Source organism: Thamnophis elegans, chromosome 9, assembly GCF_009769535.1.
Source record: "Thamnophis elegans isolate rThaEle1 chromosome 9, rThaEle1.pri, whole genome shotgun sequence".
In the NCBI taxonomy this organism is placed as follows: Eukaryota; Metazoa; Chordata; class Lepidosauria; order Squamata; family Colubridae; genus Thamnophis; species Thamnophis elegans.
Genome location: NC_045549.1, coordinates 25072249 through 25095269, shown reverse-complemented (window position 1 = coordinate 25095269; position 23021 = coordinate 25072249). Strand labels below are relative to the sequence as shown.

The 23021-nt window shown below is 40.4% G+C and overlaps 1 protein-coding gene across 2 annotated transcripts; it reads left to right on the top strand.

The window, feature by feature from the left end:
• The first annotated feature begins 86 nt into the window (after positions 1-86).
• On the top strand, positions 87-17616 carry LOC116512983 (complement factor I-like). Of its 2 annotated transcripts, XM_032223687.1 has the most exons (13): positions 88-435; positions 595-850; positions 1336-1486; positions 3039-3208; positions 3821-3931; positions 4048-4152; positions 6626-6652; positions 10117-10152; positions 10516-10619; positions 11914-12020; positions 14352-14629; positions 16307-16408; positions 17097-17616. In XM_032223687.1, the coding sequence occupies exons 1-13, from the start codon at positions 373-375 to the stop codon at positions 17312-17314; spliced, it is 1728 nt and encodes a 575-aa protein (XP_032079578.1). In that variant the 5' UTR covers positions 88-372; the 3' UTR covers positions 17315-17616. The 2 variants fall into 2 exon arrangements, with proteins under 2 accessions (XP_032079579.1, XP_032079578.1); XM_032223688.1 differs by lacking the exon at positions 10117-10152 and having other exon boundaries at positions 87-435.
• The last annotated feature ends 5405 nt before the right edge of the window (positions 17617-23021 follow it).

The following is a 23021-nucleotide window of genomic DNA, read 5'->3' as shown; positions in this document are numbered from 1 at the left end:
TATGCAAATAACAGCCAATCATGATTGATGTATTAGGACTGTTCTACAGAGGCACATAGAGGAAGTGCTCTGTGGAAAACTGAAAGTGTTGAGGCTGGATTTGAAGGATTAAGCACAAAATAGTGCATTTGTACTAGGCATTTTCTTTATATTACTTTTTATAACAGCCTTTTCTTGGACTTAGGGTGAAACTGAGTAGAAGAACCTTTTCAAAAGAGTCGGGAATTCTAGAACTACCACAGTAGAGAGGGACTTGCACTGATTTCAGCATTATATTTTAAATATTTGTTTATAGTTAAAAATTAAACACAGGCAACAAAGAGAGGATTTGAGAGCAAGAATCTGTTCTGGGTGTGCAGATTTTTCTTCATCATGAGACAAGGACCAGTTCTTTTGTTTATACTATACCTGTCACATCATGCTTTTGCACAAGGGGTAAGCTTTTATTTTAATTAAATTGTGGTTGAGATACTTTCCTTCCTATATTTTAAGGAGTATTTTAAGCAGTGAATACACCTCCTGTGAAGTATATATTTAAAAATCTTAAGGGAATGAGTTAATTTCATAATTTGTGTTTTCTGCTCTTTTTCCTAGCCAGAGAATTTCTTGATAGAGGAATGTGTGAAGAACAATTACACAGAGCGATCTTGTGAGAAAGTTTTTTGTGAGCCTTGGCAAACATGTATAGCAGGAACCTGCCAGTGTAAAATACCTTACCAGTGCCCCAAAAATGGCACTTCAGTTTGTTCCAATGTCAGAAGGAGCTTCCAAACTTACTGTCAACTAAAAAGTTACGAGTGTCGCCAAAAATTCACCAAATTTATGAACAGGGGCAGTTGTAACCCTGGAGGTAAAAAAAAGACTTTTTTTTTTGCTTTTTCAGCTATCACTAGTAGGAGGAGACAATCTTTAAGACTGAAATGCAATATGGAAATATTTTGACGATGATAGGTACTTTGAGTAATTCTGGTTCACTTTGGGCCAAATTCTAGAGATTACTATGTATTTCCCTTTCCTATGTCTGGTTTTCTTTCATAAATGACTCAAAGAAGAATAGGATTGTGAGAAGTGGGCTACTAAAATGAATTGGAGGAGTGTCTACTCTTGACAATCAGAAGAAAGTTCTATTAAACTCATATTTTTTTAAAAAAATATTCTAGTGGCATTATTTTTTGACAAATGTATATTTTTGTAGATATTTATATAACAAGTTCTTTTATTGAACCATTTGTGTTTTACTGCTGTAGATTAGCCAGTTTATAGTTATAAAATCGATCTCTGTCTTTTGTAAGGTTCAGAAACAGATTTATTAATAGATTTTGCTGTGTTTTCTAGATCGTTTTAATATCCTTTTCAGTCATATATATACAAGCTCAGAAGGAATTGTTCAGGTTGAACTGAGCAACTCAGAGACATCATACATATGTGGGAAAGGATTAACCATCAATGAAGCCAACGTGATCTGCAGACATCTTGGTTTTGCTAGGTAAGATTCTCTAATACAGGGGTGCCAAACTTGATTTCATTGATGGCTTTATCAGGGTTGTGTTTGACCTGGGGGGGGCTGGGGAGGACGTGGCCAGCTCAGTGTCATTTATGTTGGGGCGTTTGTGGTTGCTGAAGTGCTCTGCCAGTGAAGACAGGCTCCCAAGCTATGTTTTTGGCTGTGATGGCCTCCTGCAACTCTCTGCCAGTGAAAACAGAGTTGGGAGCGCCCCCCGCAGCCCTCGTGAGCTCTGTTTTAGGCTGCGATGGCCTCCTGCAACCCTCTGCCAGCAAAAATGGACCTCAGGAGGGCCTCATGCAATCCTCCTGAGCTTTGTTTTCACTGGCAGAAGCACCACAGGCTGGTCCTTCACTGTTTTCAGGGCAGCCCTGTGGGCCAGATCTAAGCACCCCATGAGCCGGCTCCAGCTCCCGAGCCTTGAGTTTGACAATATCATCTATGTATAAAATTTCAGTCTCTTTAATTCAAGTAGCATCGGCAAACTTTGTGGGACCAAGACCCTCATTCAGTTTTGTGTGATGCAATGAGGCCAATATTCAAAAGTTGGAATGGTCAGGAAAAAAGGGATGAGACCAGAGCAAAAATGTGTAATTAAATTCATATGTAATCCACAACTTGGGAAAAAAAATTGTAGCAATCACATACCTGTTCCTTTACAGCTCAGAAGAGGAAAGCACTTATTTTATTTGATTCAATAATTTTGCTTTCAAATAATTCATTGCAATGAAGGTGAATGAGGAAGAAGTGATTCTTTATTTCTGATTTATGGAAGAAACTATTAATACAACCAAAAACTAAAATCCCAAAGAAGAGAATATCCATAGCTCACTACTGAATTTCAGAATGCTTGGTGCACTATGAACTTGATTATTTGTTGGCAAACATTCCATTACCTAGTTACTAACATCAATGGCACTGATCATGTTACCTAGTTGGGTAATAAAATACCTGCCAGGAAACAACAAAACTCAGAGAATAACAAGGGCTCAACGTAAAAAAAATTGTGCTGCATTTTTTTACTTCGAAAGCACATATCTCTGCTTTCTCTGCTGCTTTGTTGCTGTTAATGTCTAAAGATATTCTTTCTTTCTTTCTTTTCACAGTTATCTTTTTGTGCACCTTCTTTCTCCAGCTCTATTCTTCTCTTTCTCTGTTTTTCATTCCCCAGGGCACTATTTCTTCCTTTGAACTTCCTTCCTCATCTCCCCCCTGCTCTTTTTCCCTGAGCATATCATTTTTCTGTCTACCTCTGGGGATAAGGTTTCATTTAAATTCATGGTAATTTTACTTTGGGGAAAACATTACTTTTACTCCCACTGTTCTTTTTCCCCACCCTGTGATATAAGATAATCTTAAAATAAGATAAATGCCCTAAATCATAGATAATGATCAATAATAGATGTATTGTTTCTCAGGTGGAAAAGTAAAAGCTAATTAACTAAGTGATTCATCTAATTTCAGAATGCTGAAATTAGAATACACATTTGAATATGTTTGATTTTTTTTTTATTTTTTTTGCTGAATTGTACAGAGGAGCTGATAGGACAGAAGCTATTGAGCCAGACGAAAACCAGGTGTCACTTCAATGCCTTAAACCAACCTGTAGAGGAATGGAGACCAGGCTGGCTGAGTGTGGTTTACGGAGAATGAGTTTGACCACTGGGAAGTTGGCTAAGGTGGCATGCAGTGCAGAATACAGAGGTTGGTAAACTATATAGTGTAAGTAACTAGCCATTTCTGATATTACAATTATAAATTAGAGAAAAACGTAGTCTGCAATAAAATATAATGCAAAATACTGATTTTCAGTGTCCTACCGAGGCATGTTCTCTTTTAGTCTCTTGTCTTGATTTAGTTATCCTCCTTTCAAGAGACAATCAGCATTATGTAGCCACTGCAATGATCTGGCCTGAGTAGGGTGTGACTGAATCGTCATGGATTCAATTAGAATAGGTCAGAGGTGGTATTCAGCTGGTTCAGACCAGTTCTCCCAAACTGGTAGCGGAAATAGCGAGTGGGGCCGCTCACCTGCCCAACCTGTCCCTACTCTATGCCGTCCCATTTAGGCACATTTTTGAGGCCACGTGCATGTGCAGAAGGCACGTGTAAAAGCAAAGCACATGCGCAGAAGTCTGGGTGTATGCATGGAAGGGGTGCATGTGCCCGCAAAGTGAGTGTGCATGCACGCGGCAAACCGGTGGAAACAAAATGTGAAACCCACTGCTGATTATTGTCAATGAGTTCAATCTTCTCTTCTGTCCTATAAGCCACACCATGATTAACAATTGGTTTTTTAAAAATTCAACTTGTCAGGCTGTAACGCCAGAGAATTCCGCTGTGTCAATGGAAAATGCATCGATTTAACTAGAACATGTGATGGGATGAATGACTGTGGCGATTCAAGTGATGAATTATGTTGCAAAGGTATGTTCCTTTTCTACATGTATCTATTCTATATAAACACATGTATTTATTGCACAGTGCTTAGCATAACTTTTAACAAAATCTTACTTATTATATAATTATTTCTTTTCCAATAGCCTGCAATAAGAAAGCTTTCCATTGTAACTCAGATGTGTGTATTCCAAGCAGCTACGTGTGTAATAATGAACTGGATTGCCTAACAGGAGAAGACGAACACAATTGTAAGCATTGCTTTCTAAAATTATTTATGGCTAGGTTAAAACCGTCATTTCCCCCATGGATATAAGCACTTGAATAAGTTTCAGATATCAGGTTGGAATCTGCTATTATTGCTATTTAAAACTAGCATAGAGCAGTGACGGCTAACCTTTTTGTCATCCCGTGCCAAAGCGTGTGCCGTCTCCCATAATACAATGCGTGTGCGACCCCCCTTTTGTACACCACCCCATGCATGCACACATGACCCCGCCCCATGCATCCGTGCATGACAACCTGCTCTTCCCTGCGCATGGACCTGTCCCTCCAACTATTTTTGGCTTCCAGGCTTGTGCAGGAGGCTTTCGAGGCTCAAAACAGGGCGCAAGGATGATGTGCAAAGCCCCAAATTGCAATGCGAGCACCTCCCGTGCATGCACTCCGCCCCCGGGCATGCACACATGTGTCTCCCGCATATGCCACATCAAGTGGGCATGTATGGCAGAGACTGCAGTACTGCATTCTAACCAGTGCCACCACAGCTCAATAGCTGGATTCCAGTTGGGTGAATATGATAAGCATAAAATATGTTAATGACAGTCTGGAAATGATCTGATTATCAATCTGATTTACAACTGAGATGTCAAACAAGATTGGTTGAAGAGCTGAATGAGATCAAAGGGCAAGGCTTTCGCTTTGAAGCCTTCCTTCTTGGTTTTATGCATTTCCTTAGAAGAAGGGCAAGGGGAACACCTGCTTTGTAACATGTTTCATCTAATCCCCATTTCCCTCACTGGAAAAAGAGTGAATCGGATGAAATGGCTGGATGGAGTTAGTTGATTTCAAAACTTTGTATGATCTGGAATGAGAGAACGGCTGAACTGATTTCAAAGAATTCCTTTCCACAATGGGAAAAGCTTATGCCACAAACTGGCAGGGACCACCTTACATTTTCCCAGCTGACAAGGCCAAAGTACATTTTGTCATTGGTAAGGCAGGGTTACGGTTGGGTTCTTGGTATTCACTGAGCTTGGTTGTTTTTCATTATCTGTTTTGCAAATGTCAACAGGAAAAAAAACAAGCTCAGAAAAACATTCCATCCTAAACAACGTATGTATATTCTCTACTAGGCAATGTAGGATGTACAGCAGTGGTGGGTTTCAAATTTTTTTAGAACCTCTACTGTGGGTGTGGCCTGTTTTGTGGGAGTGGCTTGCCGGCCATGTGACTGGGAGGGCATGGCCAACGTAAAATGTGCTGAAACTCACTTAACAATGCTCTTGCTTAGCAACCAAAATGTTGGCTCAGAAACTCTGACATTTGAAGCACAGAAGTCTTAAAGCTGTCAAGTTACAAGACCCTTGCACCCCTAACCCCTTTAGGAAAAAAACACCAGGGGTGTTCAAACTTGACAGCCTTAAGACTTGTGGACTTCAACTCCCAGAATTCCTCCTCTCACTCTTCATCTTGATGATGTGCGGACGGGCGGGGGGAGGGAGCTGGAACCGGTTCTAAACGGCACTGTAGATTTGTGGAACCTCTTCTATAGAAGAGGTTAGAACTGGCAGGAACCTACCCCTGATGTACATGTACTCCTCCACTTACAACAGTTCATTTAGTGACCATTCAAAGTTACACCAGCACTGAAAAAAGTGACATCACCATTTTTCACTCTTACGACCACTGTAGCATCTCTACGGTGATGTGATCAAAATTCAGATGCTTAGCAACTGACTCATACTTATGACAGCTGAAATGTCCCAGGGTCATGTGATCACCTTCTGACAAGGAAAGTCAATGGGGGAGCCAGATTCACTTAACAACTGAGTTACTAACTGAACAACTGCAATGATCCACTTAAGAGCTGTGGCAAGAAAAGTTGTAAAATGGGGCAGAACCCACTTAACAAATGTCTCACTTAGCTAGAGAATTTTTGAGCTCAATTGTGGTCGTAAGTCAAAGACTAAATGTGTATAGTCAGTCTTTCTGGAAGAATGATATCCCAATGGGCATCCATCAGGTTTCTCCTTGTCCTCCAAATAGCTCCCAAGGGAAGGACATGGCACAGGTGAAAGTCAGTGGAATCACCAGTAATGAAGCAAGTGGGCCAGAGAAATCTCATAGTTTAGCAATTCCAAATCTCTGGTTTATACAAGTGGAGTTTTTTTTTCTCTCTGTGTCCAAATTGCTTAACTCCTCAAGGGCAATGGTGGCTGAAAGTATGCAGAACTGATCAAGAAAACCCGACAAAGATTTCTTTGTTTGGAGAAAACTTGATTACACAAGGATGGTATATTATTCATTTTAATATGATATGGATTTTACTTGGAATGAATACAATCACTTTTTTTAAAAGTGAGTTTTATGAGCCTAATTTTATAAGGTTGGTTGAAACAAGCTGGTTCACTTCATGTCATAGTCTGAATATGTAATTGTGCATAAAAATGCACCTTTTAATATTTTAAATCATTTATTTGTATTCGTGTTTATTTTCATTAGGTGATAAAACTGGAAGAGCTAAAGAAGGTAAAATTCTTTGTATGTTTTTATTCCTCTATTTATTTATTTATTTAGTCTTAAATGGGATTGTCTCTAAGAGCCGAGGTGGCGCAGTGGTTAGGGGGCAGTACTGCAGCCACTTCAGATGACTGCTAGTTCTGCAGTTCGGCGGTTCAAATCTCACTGGCTCAGGGTTGACTCAGCCTTCCATCCTTCCGAGGTGGGTAAAATGAGGATCCAGATTGTGGCGGCAATATGCCGACTCTGTAAACTGCTTAGAGAGGGCTGAAAGCCCTATGAAGCGGTATATAAGTCTAACTGCTATTGCTATTGCTATTTGTCATCTCAGCTCTTTGCTGGAACTCACTTAGTAGGGATGGAAACAAAGTGATTGTTGTCTGGCTTTTTGTCTGGGGGAATAATTACTCTGAATAATTTTAATAAGTTGTATCTTGAGAATCTTGATTTGAAAAGGAGTTGTGGATATGTTGAAAATGACATATGAAATAAATTTAATATGCAATAATAATAAAATTAGATGTTAAACAAGGGCTTCCATATATGGGCTGCAAAAATCTGGATGGCAAATAATAGCAGTTTTTTTTTTAGCTTCTATGAATAATAGTGCAGTGGAGATTTTGGCTTTGAGTTCCATATTCTTTTTATACCACAAAAATAACTTTATGAATTTTGTTGCATACAATAATTGTTTATTAGTTAATTATACAATAATTTTCTTTCTCTACTTTTAAAGGTGATATTTTTGACACTATACTTTGGTGTTAAATAAGATTTAAAAGACAAATAATAAGAATTTCACCTACCGTAAATGTTAACTATTATTCTACTTCAATAGAAATAGAAAGAAACAAGAAAGATAAATTTGGCCAGAGAAAAAAATTAAATGTAGACTATAAAGGTATCTTACTAATATCATCATTTTATAATTTTGGGTATTTTCATTGTCTGCTTTGTAAGGTAAATTGGGAGGTTGTATTTATGCTTCTTGTGTTTTAAAGGTGAACATATCAATAGCTAGGCAAAAACAGGTCTGCATTAACTTCATATGCTTTACTGTTCACCTAAGAGCAGCGATGGCGAACCATTTTTGGCTCACATGCCATAAGTGGGGGTAGCGCAGGGAGGTCGTGTGTGGGCGTGCCACACCCATAATGAAATGCACGAATCCCCCCCAGTGCACATGCACATACTACAGGCACCCCCCCCCCCATTTTTTGCATGCTTTTTTTCGCCCTCCCCAGGCTCCAAGGGCTTTAAAGAAGCTAGGGGAGGGTGAAAACAGCCCCCCCACCTCCCCTGGAGCCCTCAGAAGGCTTCAGGGATCTTCAGGAGGCTTCCCTGAAGCCTCCAGAGCGCTCAAAACGACCCTCCGAGCAAAACAGAAGTCCGTTCCTGAACTTCCAGTTTGCCCATAGGGCCATTTTTTTGTGCTCCAGAGGCTTCAGGGAAGTTCATGAAGCCTCCGGGGAGTGGGGGAGGCTCTTTTCACCTTCCCCAGACTCCTATAAAGCCTCTGGAGCCTGGGAAGGGCGAAAAATGCCTTTTAAAAAGGCATGCATGCTGACCAGCTGACAGGGCAATGCCTTATATGCCCTGACAAATGGCTCCGCGTGCCACCTGTGGCACGCGTGCCATAGGTTCACCATCCCGGCCTTAGATTCTTAGGTGATCTGGCTGAATGTGCTGAAAAACTAATAGGGACCCAAAGGAGGTATTGAAATTCTACACAAGGAGATATTTAATTATGTGAACCTCTAGTCTAGTGCAATCCTAGTAACAATCTGCAGCCAATGATATTCTGCTGCAGTCTTAATCCACTACTTTACTTTTAGGTTTTTTAAAACAGATTTTATGTGCATGTGGAGATGAACCACTAATTATTAAACACCCAAAAGCCCATGAAAGCCACATAAATGGGACAGTTTAATGTTAACAAGTAATTGTTCAATTTAAACAATTTATGTCAATTTACAGTATCCTTTCCCTGCCACGACCACCAAACCACACCCACCAAGCCATGCCATGCAATGATGGGTTGCAAATATTTTTACTACAAGTTTAAGCTCGCGTGCGCACGCACTTGCCCTGGTGGGCAGGGGCCCCCACCGCTGTTACTACCGGTTCAGCTGAACTGGGCCAAACTGCGAGCAACCCACCACTGATGCCACGCCCACCATGCCATGCCCACACAACAGGTAGTAAAAATTTTTGAATCCCACCACTACCCTCTTCCTACAGCAGGCCCCCTCAATATATCAAGTATTGGCAACTGTTAGCAAGCCTGTATTGCAAATCCCCTATTACAGTAGAAAAGCAAAAGGGATAAAAACCGTTTGATATTATATTTTAAGGCAAAGAAATGAAGAAAAGAGTAAATAGTTTTCAGAAGTCATACTCCTCACTCTCATGCCCATTTTACCCACATCTAGGTCCTATCTCAATATATGCCCCTTCCTCGGACTCCCAGGGCCTCATCTGTAGATGCATTCTTTCATCTGATCCTTCACTTAAAGAGACAGAAGCAATTTTCTTTGGCAGTCAAAGCTTTCTAAATTTGATTTACAATCTAAACTGACTCGAAGGGACAGCTTATTATATTATTATAATGTCAAACAGTACAAAGCCTCCCTCCCTCCCTGCCTGGTGATCTCTTGCGTGAAGACCCTCTTGTCTCAGTGGTGGGTTTCAAATTTTTTTAGAAACTCTTCTGTAGATGTGGCCTGCTTTGTGGGAGTGGCTTGCCAGCCATGTGACAGGGTGAGAGTGGCTTGGCAGTCATGTGACTGGGTGGGAGTGGCTTACCAGCCATGTGACCGAGTAGGAGTGGCTTGGCAGTCATGTGACTGGGTGGACATGGCCAACTTGTAAAATTTGGTGAAACTCACTTAACAACGCTCTTGCTTAGCAACCAAAATGTTGGTTCAGAAACTCTGGCATTTGACGCATGCAAGTCTTAAAGCTGTCAAGTTACAAGATCCTTGCACCCCTAACCCTTTAGAAAAAAACCCCAGGGGTGTTCAAACTTGACAGCTTTAAGATTTGTGGAGTTCAACACCAGAATTCCTCCTCTCACTCTTCATCTTGATAATGTGTGGACGGGTATATATATAGTGTGTGTATGTGTTTTCATAGATTTTCACAGGTACAGGTATGCAGGTTTTGGCATGTTTGGGTTTTTTCCCGTGTAAGATTGAGAGTCTCTTGGCGACGTTTCAACAAGGTCACACTCATCATCATCAGGCTGGTGCCTTAGGCTTCATATTTGTGCGAGCCAAGGGTGATCGGAGCTGCCATTTTCAGGCACCGGCCTGAAGATAATGAGTGTGACCTCGTCAAAATGTCGCCAAGATACTCTCAATCTTACATGGGAAAAGACCCGAATATGACAAAACCTGCCTATATATATTTATATAGGGACATTTCTTTTACAGTACTTTCAACTCAATTGTAATGTTTTTATTTTCGTGCAGAAGAATCAAATCAAGTTAGAGAGTCCATGGATGAAGGTAAACGTGTAGATAAATTACTATAAAACCTCATATTTAAAAACAATCTTCTCTTTTTTCACATTTGTAAATTCTAGGGATGTGACAATATTTAAGTATGGTTATATACATCAGTTGAATATAAAGCAATTTGCTAAACTAAAATATCATCCATTTTTAAAGTGGCTCTGAACATAACTTAAATTTTACACTTGTCATTAGAATCTTACCATATTGATTTTCAATGGACATCTGGGATAATAATTCTCTAAAAGTAAAATATATATATATATAGAAATAGCTAATATTAAATCTTTAATAATAAAGGCATTAAAAAACCTTAGCCTATGAATATTATGACACTGCTTTTTTGTTTTATTAAAGAAAGAAAAAGGATAAAGACTTTGCTTCCAGTAATATCCTGTGGCATTAGCGATCACACAGTTATCCGTCGGAAGAGAATCATTGGTGGATTTACTGCACAACCGGTAAATGCAAAAGGTGGCATTTGGTTAAACGCTAACATTGATAAGAATGCATAAATAGTATACTAATTGGGTGCAATGCAGCAGTGGTCGGATTCAAAAAATTTTACTACCAGTTCTGTGGATGTGGCTTGGTGGGCGTGGCGTGGCATGGTGGGCATGGCAGAGGAAGGATACTGTAAAATCTTCATTCCCTCCCCACCCCAGGAAGGGTTACTGCAGCTGGGACTCAGGAGGCAGAGAATAGATGGGGCGGGGCCAGTGAGAGGTGGTATTTACCGGTTCTCCGAACTACTCAAAATTTCTGCTTCCGGTTCTTCAGAACTGGTCAGAACCTTCTGAGTACCACTTCTGCAATACAGGCAGTCCTTACAGCTATTCATTTAGCAACCAGTCAAAATTACAATGGCAATGAAAAAAATGACTTATGACTCTTTTTCCCACATACAGTATCCCCACGGTTATGTGATCAAACTTTGAATGGTTAGCAACTGGCATGTTTTATTATGGTTGCAGTGTCCCTGGGTCATGTGATCACCTTTTGCAACCTTTTTACAAGCAAAGTCAATGGGGAAGCCAGGTTCACTTAACAACTATTGAACTAACTTAACAACTGTGGCGAGAAAAGTTGTAAAATGGGGCAAAACTCCCTCACTGTCTCTCTTAGCAAGGGAAATTTTGAGCTTAGTTGTGTTCATAAATTGAGGAGTACCTCTAATCTAATGATTGTTCAAAAAGAGAAAATCTGGAGACTATAATGAGGAGTTAATTTTCATGTTATAAAAGTTTTTAGAGATTCTCAGTCATCCTGGTCATGGTTGTCCCAAAGGGGCTTTTTCAGGAGACAACTTGTAATTTGCATCCTTTTAGAGAGTCGTTATAAGTTGTCTGCAAGGAATAAAAATCCCTCCATCCCCCACTATTCTGTCAGAGCTGAAGAAGCTTCTTAGATAAGAAGTAAAATGTTTTCAAAAGAAAAGAAAAAAACAAAGTCAAGTTGCTGTTATACTTTCAATCCTGCTTTCTTATTTCTCCCTTCTCTCTTTCTCTAAAATAGAGAGCCAGAATGGACATCACAAGTAAATTAATGTTCTGTAATATTTGGAGAATTGCTATTTATTCTACACATTTTGCTGTCTCTGTATATTAAATAAATCCACCAATGGATAAAACAGTAAGAGCTTGCTGTGTATTTATGTAAATTTTATCAAAAACTGTTCGGGTTTTTAAAAATGTATCCATAATAATCCAGATAGCTACATTGATTTTCTTTGGTCTCTTTCTCCCTTTTTAATAGCTTGAATTTCCCTGGCAAGTGGCCATTAGAAGCAAAGGGCAAACAGTGGACTGTGGTGGGACGTACATTGGAGGCTGTTGGGTTTTGACCGCTGCACACTGTGTTCAGTAGGAGACCTTTTGTATTGTTATAACTCTTTAAAGTTTTACATTAAGCTCATTGGGACATTCTTGTAGTGACAATTAAAAGAAAACAGGAACTTCAAATAAAATCGTACATTGAAACTGTAACAGCCCAACTATTGTTAGTTATAAAAGTTTCCTAAAGAAATCTATTCAAAGTTATGTGGTTCTGGAAATATAATAATAGAGGATCAAATTCTACTTGTAACATATGTTTGTGAGGAAGAAGGTGTTAAATATTAGGTCCGAAAAAAGGTTAAATCTCATATGTTGAGCCGTCTGACAGCTCCCTATAAAAGGGAGAGCTATCAAACTGGTAAGTTGCTGGGTCCTACTTGTTTTACCGAATTAAGAACTGTTAATTTGCCTGAATCAACGTCCTGTCTCTTCACTTTGCCCACTATTTTACAGAGATATGTCTGTTGGTATTTGGTTTTACCTTGTGGACCTATTTCCAAGGTCTTTTGGATTATGTAGAGTTGTGCTTGAATGGTGGGATAGAGGTAGGAAAGCCATCTCAAAGTTCAGTATATGTTGAGATGTTGAGACTCTAGAAAGAGTGCAGAGAAGAGCAAGAAAGATGATCAGGGGACTGGAGGCTAAACCATATGAAGAATGGTTGCAGGAACTGAGTATGTCTAGTTTAATGAAAAGCCGGACTAGGGGAGACATGATAGCAGTGTCTCGATATCTCAGATGTTGCCACAAAGAAGGAGGAGTCAAGCTATTTTCCAAAGCACCTGAGGGTAGAACAAGAAGCAATGGGTGGAAACTAAACAAGGAGAGAACCAACTTAGAACTAAGGAAAAATTTCCTGACAGAACAATTAATCAGTGGAACAACTTACCTCCAGAAGTTATGAATGCTCCAACAGTGAAAGTTTTTAAGATGATGTTGGATAACCATTTGTCTGAAGTGGTGTAGGTTTCCTGCCTAAGCAGGAGGTTAGACTAGAAGACCTCCAAGGTCCCTTCCAACTCTGTTATTCTATTCTAGTCTATATAGTGCTTGTGGGATTAGACAAGTAGAGACATAGGCATAGGTGCTTCTGTTTAAAGCATCTGTGTACAAATGCTTAACTACATACACATTCCCCTAGAGCAGGGATGGGGAATGATGGCTCATTTATGAATTGTGGACTTCAACTCCCACAATTCCTGAGCCAGCATGGCTAGCTCAGTAGTTCAGCAAGTTGAAGTCCGCAATTCATATAAGACAAATCATTCCCCACCTCTGAGCATTGAGTGCTCTGGTAGTGCCTCAGAAGTAACTAAATACAAACTCTCTAATGAATGTTAGAAACATCGATAAAAATACTTATAACATCCTAGATTCATGAAGTTGAAAAGGGTAGAATATTCACACCATTGACTCTGCTGCTTGGTTCAGGAATCCAAATTACAGTAATTACTCCTAGTAGAACCCCATGTAGGGTCCGCTTCAATACATTCAGCAGACAGAGCTCACCAAAACTTTGTCTAATTGAATCTATGATCGAGGTATTCCTATTGTGAGGGATTTTCTTTAATGTTTATTAAGAATCTGCCTTCCTATCAATTGGGTAATGTATGTCACTAAAAGTGGAAAATAACCAGTGGTGGGATCCTCCCAGTTTAATAACCAATTTGGAGATTGCTGTGCACACATGCGCAGTTTTACCAAAACCTCCCTTCCACATTACTTTTTGGAGAGTAACACAATTGAGGCGTGGTAAGTAAAGTGCAAGGGCCGGTAAATATTATTTGAAGATGCGGGTGTTAAAACACTTGTAACCAAATGACATGCTGCATGTGATGATGGTTTTTTTTTTCTTTTTTGTCTTTTCCCCCTTTTTTTTTTCTTAAACCCTAGGTTATTGTGGTGTGTATTAAATATACAACAGAGAGATACGGGATGTGTGTATGGGGGGAAACGTAGTACGGATGCACCTGTGATCAAATGACATATTGTATGGGATGATGGTTTTTTTCCCCCGTTTTTTTTCCCTCTCCTTTTCCCTTTGTTTTTTTTTCTATTGTTATGTGATTATGTTGTCTATGTAATAAAAAATAAAATTATAAAAAAAAAAAGTGCAAGGGCAGATGGGTGGGCCAACATAATCGTAGGAGCGAACCGGTTCACTCTCAGCTGATTATCAGAGCTACCGGTTCGCTGAACTGGTACGAACCAGCTAATTCCTACCACTGAAAATAAATATATAAAACACTTTGCTCCTTAATCAACTTGAAATCTAATTGGAGCCAAATTTACTTTCCTATCAAGTTATACCTTTAACAATATTTCTCTTCTCTTTTTTTTCCTTTTTCTTTTTGCTAGGAGGAGCCATCTTCAAATTTATAGGATTTGGACTGGGATGTTAGACTCAATAAAGTACATTACCAGGATAGAAACATATTCTTTAAAGAACATGATCATACATGAGAACTATAACTCTGAAACGTATGAAAATGATATTGCTTTGCTGGAGATGAGAACCAAAAACAAAGGGACTCCATGTTCTCCACCTGATACTGTGCCACTATGCATTCCCTGGTCACAATATATGTTCAGAGGCGGTCAACAGTGTAAAGTATCTGGCTGGGGACTTGGTGAAGGTAATTAATGCTTACTATTTGGTGAGATTATAAAACTGTTTTCTTTAGACTGAATATGTTCTATCTAAACCTCAGTGGCTATCTAGGTTCCATTTGATGACATAAAGCAACGGAAGGCCCTTTTATTCATAATGTAATTGTTGATTAGGAATCATCCAGAGTTTGATATAAAATGGGTGGTTTGATAATTGTTTTAAATAAATAAAAAATTGCTAGGTACAGGTAGTCTTTACTTAACATCTTGCCACTGTTTGAAGTTATGACAGACACCCCCCCACCCAAAAAGCTACTTATGACCATATTTTGAAGTTATGGCTGCTCTTACAACCTTTAGCACGGATGTTGTAATGGCTCCCCTGCCTCCCCCCCTCCCCACAATCTCATTTTGGGCCTGCCCATCCCCCATTTACTTTCTGAAGATCTTCGGACCTCATGTTGGGGAAAGAGGACAGGCCACTTATTCCTGGCATGTCAAAATGACATCCGTTTCCCAGAGACTGCCACATGGCCCAGGGACAGACCATACTATTCTGCATTCCTAATGCAGTCTGCACAGAACTGTGGAAAGTGCCAGAGCTCTGGAGATCTTCTAATTATAAGTGTGCAATGGATGACAGGGAAGAGGCCAAAGGAAGTGTAGGAAGTTATCACCCAGCCCTCTCCCAGAAAAATGAAATATCCTAGGAAATATTGAAAAGGCAGAATATTTCTCTGGATGTGAAAAGAAAGAAAGATGTTTTAAAAGACAGAATAGCTGCCTGTAGGTTCCTGCCCATCCCCCCTTTGTCAATGGGCCATTAAGAAAGCCAAGCTAGTCCCTTTACATAACAAAGGCTTCTCCACTTCAGCTCCAGGGGGATGGGATTAAGGCATGATAATATTGGCCCTTTTACCTAACTCACCACATGGCATCTGAGAACTCAACCAAACCTGGATTCAAAACCCAGCCTAGATAGTTGCCCCTGTAAGGCCCCATGGGAGTCCGACAACCAATCAGAATACAAGATCAAAGGCCAGAGAGGTATAAAACCAGGGACTCAGCATCTCAGGCCTCCCTTCTCTTTTCTCCACCAACATTGAAGCATGTGATCACCTTTTCTGTTCAGGACTCAAGCCATGTAGTCCTGTCCACCAATAAACCATCTCTCCAAGCAGCCTCCATGTTCTAGTGTCTTTTCCCCCACTTGGAGCCGAACCCAGAAGGATATTTCTTTCATCAGAAGCAACCTGGTGAAAAGAGGGAATGTCTGCAGGGACCTGGTGTGGGGGGAAGGCAGGCACAAGGGCTGTGGGGACCCCAAGGGGTGGAGAGTGGAAAAGGGGATAATAAGGGATGGGGTAGGCCTTGGCTCACCCCTGAAGCACCCATGCTCCATTTAACAGCCCACATGTTCATTTAACAACTATCTCACTTAACTTTCAACATCTTGGAAAAAAATGGGCAAAAATGCAATATTCTTAAATAGGATTTGAAAAATGCCCCACAATGTATACATTTTGAAAGAAGACATGCATGATTTCTTAAAAATGTAATTAATTATTTGTCACAAAAATAATTGGATCAATAAAGTCAATTTGGATTTTAAAACATTAGAAAGATTTGACAACCTACTAGAAATCTTTTTGTAATTAAGCTTTGGTATTGATTTATCTGACTCTTTCCCATTTCTTCTTTAGCATCTAAAAAGCAAATTGTTCTTAAGTGGGGTTATGTTAATCTAATGGATAACTGTTCAGAAATCTACAAGAATCGATATTTCAAAGGAATGGAATGTGCCGGTGAGCATGAAATGAATCATTCTTACCTCTATTCTGACACCATTACCTGAGCTGGTAGATAGAATGGGCCATCAAATGTTGGTCTTTGATCAAAAATTTCAATATTAAATATATCATCTCAATTTAGAATGCATTTCTTTCCAGCCATCACAAACCAATTATGGATAGGTAATTGAAACATTGTTTGAGGAAGAATTTCATTGGCCACATCCATCCAAATCTGGGACCACACGTTTTTTGTACTTTAGGTTTTCTTCCAGATTGACGTTGTTTTAATTCAGTATTAAAAGCCAGTAAAGAATAAAGGTTCACATATTGAACTAGGGATTTGAGATCTGAGTTCAAGTTTACCTCAGCCATAGAAGATTAACGCTGATGTTGAATTAATTGCTATCAGTTCAATCACAATCTCTCAATACCTCAGAAAATGGTTGGTTGTGGCAAAAACAGGAACAAGGAATCTTGTGTGTATACCTTGAACTCCTGGAGAAAAGACCAGATGTAAATATAAAAAATACTAAAATAAGTAAAATAAAATAATAAACTGAGGGATAATCGTTTAACCGAATGAATTACAAATACTTTAGATTAAAAATAATAGCATACAAGTAATATAATGCATAAGTATAGTAGTATGTTTTCAGTGAAGAATGTTCATAGGGAACTCTTTTTGTTTTTCTTATTTCAGGTACAGATGATGGTTCTGTAGATGCCTGTAAAGGTGATTCAGGAGGACCTTTGGTTTGCTTTGACTCTAACAATGTGGGATATCTTTGGGGTATTGTGGGCAGACGTGAAACCTGTGGTGAAAGGGGACAGCCTGGTCTTTATACAAAAGTGGCACTCTATTTTGAATGGATTGCTCGACATACTGGAATAAATCTCATTTCCAAATATAATTTGTGATTGTTAGAATGCAAATATTCTCCCCCTTTTACCTGCATTAATGAAACAAAGATCACTAGGAAACTGATAGCTCAGTTCAACAAATATTAAGTACTTGACGTTTAACTGATTTAACTATACAACAACAGTTCCTATACAATTTGAAATTTTGCTTTGTTGTTTGTGCCTTTGAGTCGGTCTTGACTCTTGGCAGCTGCCTGGTCCCTGCAATTTCGTTAAGATTTCAGAAATGATTTGCCATTCCCTCTTCATGATACACTATACTAAATTGGAAATGGTAGAATTATTTGAAACATTTTAGCAATAGCAATAGCAGTAGACTTATATACCGCTTCATAGGCCTTTCAGGCCTCTCTAAGCGGTTTACAGAGAGTCAGCATATTGCCCCCAACAATCTGGGTCCTCATTTTACCCACCTCGGAAGGATGGAAGGCTGAGTCAACCCTGAGCCGGTGAGATTTGAACCGCTGACCTGCTGATCTAGCAGTAGCCTGCAGTGCTGCATTTAACCACTGCGCCACCTTGGCTCTACATCTTCCAAAGTAGACATATTACTATATATATATAAGTAGAGGTTAAGTTTGTTAAAATCTCTAATACTTAAAAACTTTCTTCAATATGGATTATGCCCCAGAAGAGCTCTAGTGACTTATAAAATTGTACATTTATGGCTTTAAAACCTGCTGACTTTTTAGAAAAATCTACTCTATTTTTTATGTATTCTCTTTGTATATTCAAATAAAAAATGAAGTATGCAACAAGCAATAAGCTTGTCATTAGTTTTGTTTTCTATTAAGATCCACTAACTATGCCTGTCAGTGATATAACAATATTACAAATATAAATAAAGATACACCATAGAACCATGATGGTGAACCTATGGCATGTATGCCACAGATGATACTGAGCCCTCTTTGCCGGCAGGCCGGCCATTGCCCCAGGGCCATTCTCTGGCCACACGAGCTGTCGCCTGTTGCTCTTCTGGGTTCCGGTGCACTAGCCAGCAAGACAGTAAGGACAATGTTTCTCTCTTCTCTTTCTTATTTAAAATGGCAAAGAACCTAAAGTGATCTATATACATTTCTAAGGCAGCTGAATGTAATTGAACCACAAATGCAAAAAGACAAGCCAAATAGAAAAAAAAAAGAAGCTTGACAGGTTTAAGGCATTTTTCTTTCAGCAGTGGATGCGCTAATAACTACAAAGTTAATAGATATACAATGCTGGAGGCATTGTTGTGATCAGCAAAAGGTTCAGACAACTTCAAGAGAGATAAAACATTAGGAAAGAGCATTCATATTTGTAAGGGAAGGGAAGGGAAGATGCTCAGGCTTCGACTGAGGGGAAGTATTCGATAGCTGTCCAAAAGAACTACAGGCATATAGTGGAGATGAGTGAGTCACTGCTGAAGGGAATGGAATTGGCAATCTGCAAACAAGACTTGATACCAAGGAAAGTGTGTTCTTTCCAGGTGCAAAGATGCAGGATGTGAAAAGAGATTGACCTCACTCATCAATCCTAAAATGTAATAATGTGGATAATCCACCACACAATGAATTCATTCAATATATGGTGCTTAATGGAACTATGTCTACATGAAGGAAGGTGTACAGTGGGATAGTTAAGGGTTCTGTCTTCAGCCCAGTTCTATCTTCGGCTGCACCAATGGAAGTATAATGTTAACATCATGGAAAGTTATTGTCTCTCTAAGTGCTGGTCAAGGGATATCATATCTGGTTTTGTTCTACACAACAAGGTGCTGAGAAAATGGGAAGAGTGTAAAAAGAGCAATAAGGATGATTAGGGCCATGGGGGATGAATTCTATGAAGGATAGTAAAAGAAGAACCTAAAGAAGAGAAGCTAAAGAGAAACATGACACAGTCTTTCATTGCTAGTAGTAATCAGGAAGAAGGTGTAAATTTATTTTTATAGTGCCTGAAGGTAGGACAAGAACTCCTATGTCTAAACTTAAATAAGATGCAAATTCAAAATATGGAGTCATTTCCTGAGCACTATTAAGTAGTGAAATTTTTGGAGTTGTTAGTGCTCTATCACTGATGATATTTTTTTTAAAGGCATGGTCTAAGGACATGTCCAAAGAAGTGATATCAAGGCAGTGAAAGGATTGGGAACCAAATCTTACAAGGGAAAGTGAAAAGACCTAGGCTCAGAAGACTGAAAGGAACATGATGGCTGTCTTCACTGGCAGTCACATTGTAGAGCCGTGATGGCAAACCTATGGCGCGTGTGCCAGAGGTGGCACGCAGAGCCCTCTCTGCGGGCACACCAGCCATTGCCCCAGCCCAACTCCACTGTGCATGCGTGCATGCTTCCCACCAGCCAGCTGGTCTTCAGGTCTCTGCCACGCATTCGCAAGGGGTGGGGTGCGTGTGGGGGATATACATGTGCATGTTCAGGGGGTGATGCACATGCAGGGGGCACTCGCATTGCATTTTGGGGGCTTGCACAGTGCCCCACACCCCATTTTGGTTTCCAGGTTGGTGCAGGTGGCTTTCCAGTCCCAAAATGGGGCGTGGGAGGTACTCGCATTGCATTTCGGGGCCTTGTGCAGTGCCCCTGCAATCTGTTTTGGCTTCCAGGTTGGTGCAGGTTGGCCTGATCCGGCCCAAATGGAGCACTTGCAGTGAATCTTGCAGTGTAGGGGATTGGCCTTGATCACCTGTTGGTTCCTTCCATCCTCTATGATTCAATAATTCCTGCTTAGTTAGGGAATTGGATCAAAAGAGTTCAAAGATTCTTCCTGATCCTATCATGTTATGAAATAAGCACAGAACTAGCCAGATACACCAGTTGAATACTCAGTTTATTATTTCAAAAGATACTATTCCCTTTAATAAAACATGGTAACCATTCACAAATAGAAATATTTCATGAAAACAAAGTCCATGTATATTTTGTCATGGTGTGCTATAGTAGAACGTGAAATTATGTGTAGTTCCAGATAAACGATGTGTTCTGGGCCGGGCAATGAGGTTCTGCTCGGGCAGCCAGTTAACTCCACGCTTGGGAATATTTTTCAGATCACGTTTATTATCAGGAATCCTTAATAACAAAACTTACAGTTCAGTGTTAAGATTCTTCTGACTTTCCCTGATCTGTCCCATCATGTAGTGTAAAAAGACATTAATTCCTCTAACCCATGCTGCTGGTGCAAAGCTGCTTCTGGTAGTGCTGATAGCGATTCAGTGAGTGCGCAGTAATAAAACCAATTTCCCGGCAAAATACCCCACTGCCCAATCAGGGAGCACAGATGTGGTCACATGTTATGGGACTACATTTCCCATAAGGTAGTTGCATTTCCCATGAGATAGTTGCTTAAAGGTAGACAGCTTCTAATTCTTAAATTGGCTATATACTGTATATAATGTCTGACCATTTTTGCTCTCTCCCCACCCATTATCTTTCTGTAGTAATGATAAAACTTTTTTATTTCTTCCATTCAACCATGTCCGATTCTTGGATACTGATTGGACAAGTTCCTGAAGTTTCTGGACAAGATTTTTCATTCATACGGCTGAGATAAAGTAACTGGCCCAAGGTCAAAGGTGGGTTGCTCCTGGCTCGGCCCGGCTCGGCCAACCGGTAGTGGAATTCAGGCCCTGGGTCACAGAACTGGCAGCGACTCAGGCCTGCCACGCCCCTGAACCGGTTCCCTCGCCACTGCTGGGCCACTGCCATTTTGGATTTTAGTATCTGCATGTGCACAGTTCACTGTAAATTATCCTGCACATGCACAAAGAACAATTTACATTGAATAGTGGACACACACCTGACGTGCCCGTGTTGTGAACCAGTAGTAAAACCGGCAGCAACCCTCCCTGCCCAAGGTCAACCTTCTAGTTCCACCTCAGGCACAAAGTCCGGTCAGGGACCCTGGGCTAGCCAGCCCTAGGAACCAGGCAGTGACAATCACTTCAGAAAAACATTGTCAAGAAAACTGCAGGGACTTTTCTGGGTCAGTTTCAGAAATTTGATATAATTGAATGGGGGAAAAGAAAAAAAACCTGACAGTAATAGAAAGGGATGGAAGAGTGGGAAAGAAAAAAAAAGCTAGCTGGAATCAATACTTTTGAACTGTTTTTGGAATTACAACTCCCAGAATTCTAATCAACATGGCCAGAAGTTATCTAATTACACTTATCTATACAAGCCAGGTGATGTCAGCTCACATGAATGTTTATGGATCAGTGGGTCAGGTGACCCATGAGATTCAACAGGCCAACCGTGGGAAAAGCATCGCATTAAATTTAGCAAGCTAAGAAAATGCAATTGAAAGGAATAAAATGTGTGGTTTTTTTAGAAAATACCTTTCTCCAAATACCTCCCTCCACTCTATGGTACGTACCGTCCTTTATCCACCAAAGAGGGAAAAAACAGTAGAGGGAATTATTGACACAAATGCAATGCTCCCTCAAGTGGAGATTGCAGGAGTTCCTTGTTAGTGTATGGTAGTTTAAAAAAGGTTTGCAGCACGTTTATGACTAGTAAATTGCATTAAAAGCTATCTAAGCTGTTCGCCAGCCACGCCTCACACTTCATCAACACATCTGATGCAATTGCCAGTCGGGAAAGATGGTACACACTAAAATGTTGCCTTCAAGTGAAGGAATGCTATGCCCAAAGTTTCACTGAACAGAACAGAATAACAGATTTGGGAAGGGACTTCAGAGTTCTTCTAGTCCAACTTCCTGCTCAGGCAGGAAACCCTATGCCATGTCAGACAAGTGGTTGTCCAATCTCTTCTTAAAAACATCCAGGGTTGGAGCATTCACAACTTCTGGAGGCATGTAGCTCTACTGATTAATTTTTATGTCACGAAATTTCTCCTTAGTTCTAGGTTGCTTCTCTCCTTGATTAGTTCCCATCCATTGCTTCCATTAAATCCATTGGGGACAGAGCAGGGGTGGGTTCCTGCCAGTTCTAACCTCTTCTATGGAAGAGGTTCCACAAATCTACAGTGCTGTTTAGAACCAGTTCCTCCCTCCCCCCGCCCATCCCGCACATCATCAAGATGAAGAGTGAGAGGAGGAATTCTGGAGTTGAAGTCCACAAGTCTTAAAGCAATAATAGCAATAGCAATAGCAGTAGACTTATATACCGCTTCATAGGCCTTTCAGGCCTCTCTAAGCGGTTTTACAGAGAGTCAGCATATTGCCCCCAACAATCTGGGTCCTCATTTTACCCACCTCGGAAGGATGGAAGGCTGAGTCAACCTGAGCCGGTGAGATTTGAACCGCTGACCTGCTGATCTAGCAGTAGCCTGCAGTGCGCATTTAACCACTGCGCCACCCTTGGCTCAGGTGGAAACTCTGGCATTTGAAGCATGCAAGTCTTAAAGCTGTCAGGTTTGAACAACCCTGGGGTTTTTTTTTCTAAAGGGTTAGGGGTGCAAGGGTCTTGTAACTTGACAGCTTTAAGACTTGCATGCTCAAATGCCAGAGTTTCTGAGCCAACATTTTGGTTGCTAAGCAAGAGCGTTGTTAAGTGAGTTTCACCACATTTTACAAGTTGGCCATGCCCACCCAGTCACATGACTGCCAAGCCACTCCCACTCAGTCAGATGGCTGGCAAGCCACTCCCACCTGGTCACATGGCCGGCAAGCCACTCCTACCCAGTCACATGGCTGGCAAGCCACTCCCACAAAGCAGGCCACACCTACAGAAGAGGTTCTAAAAATTTTTGAA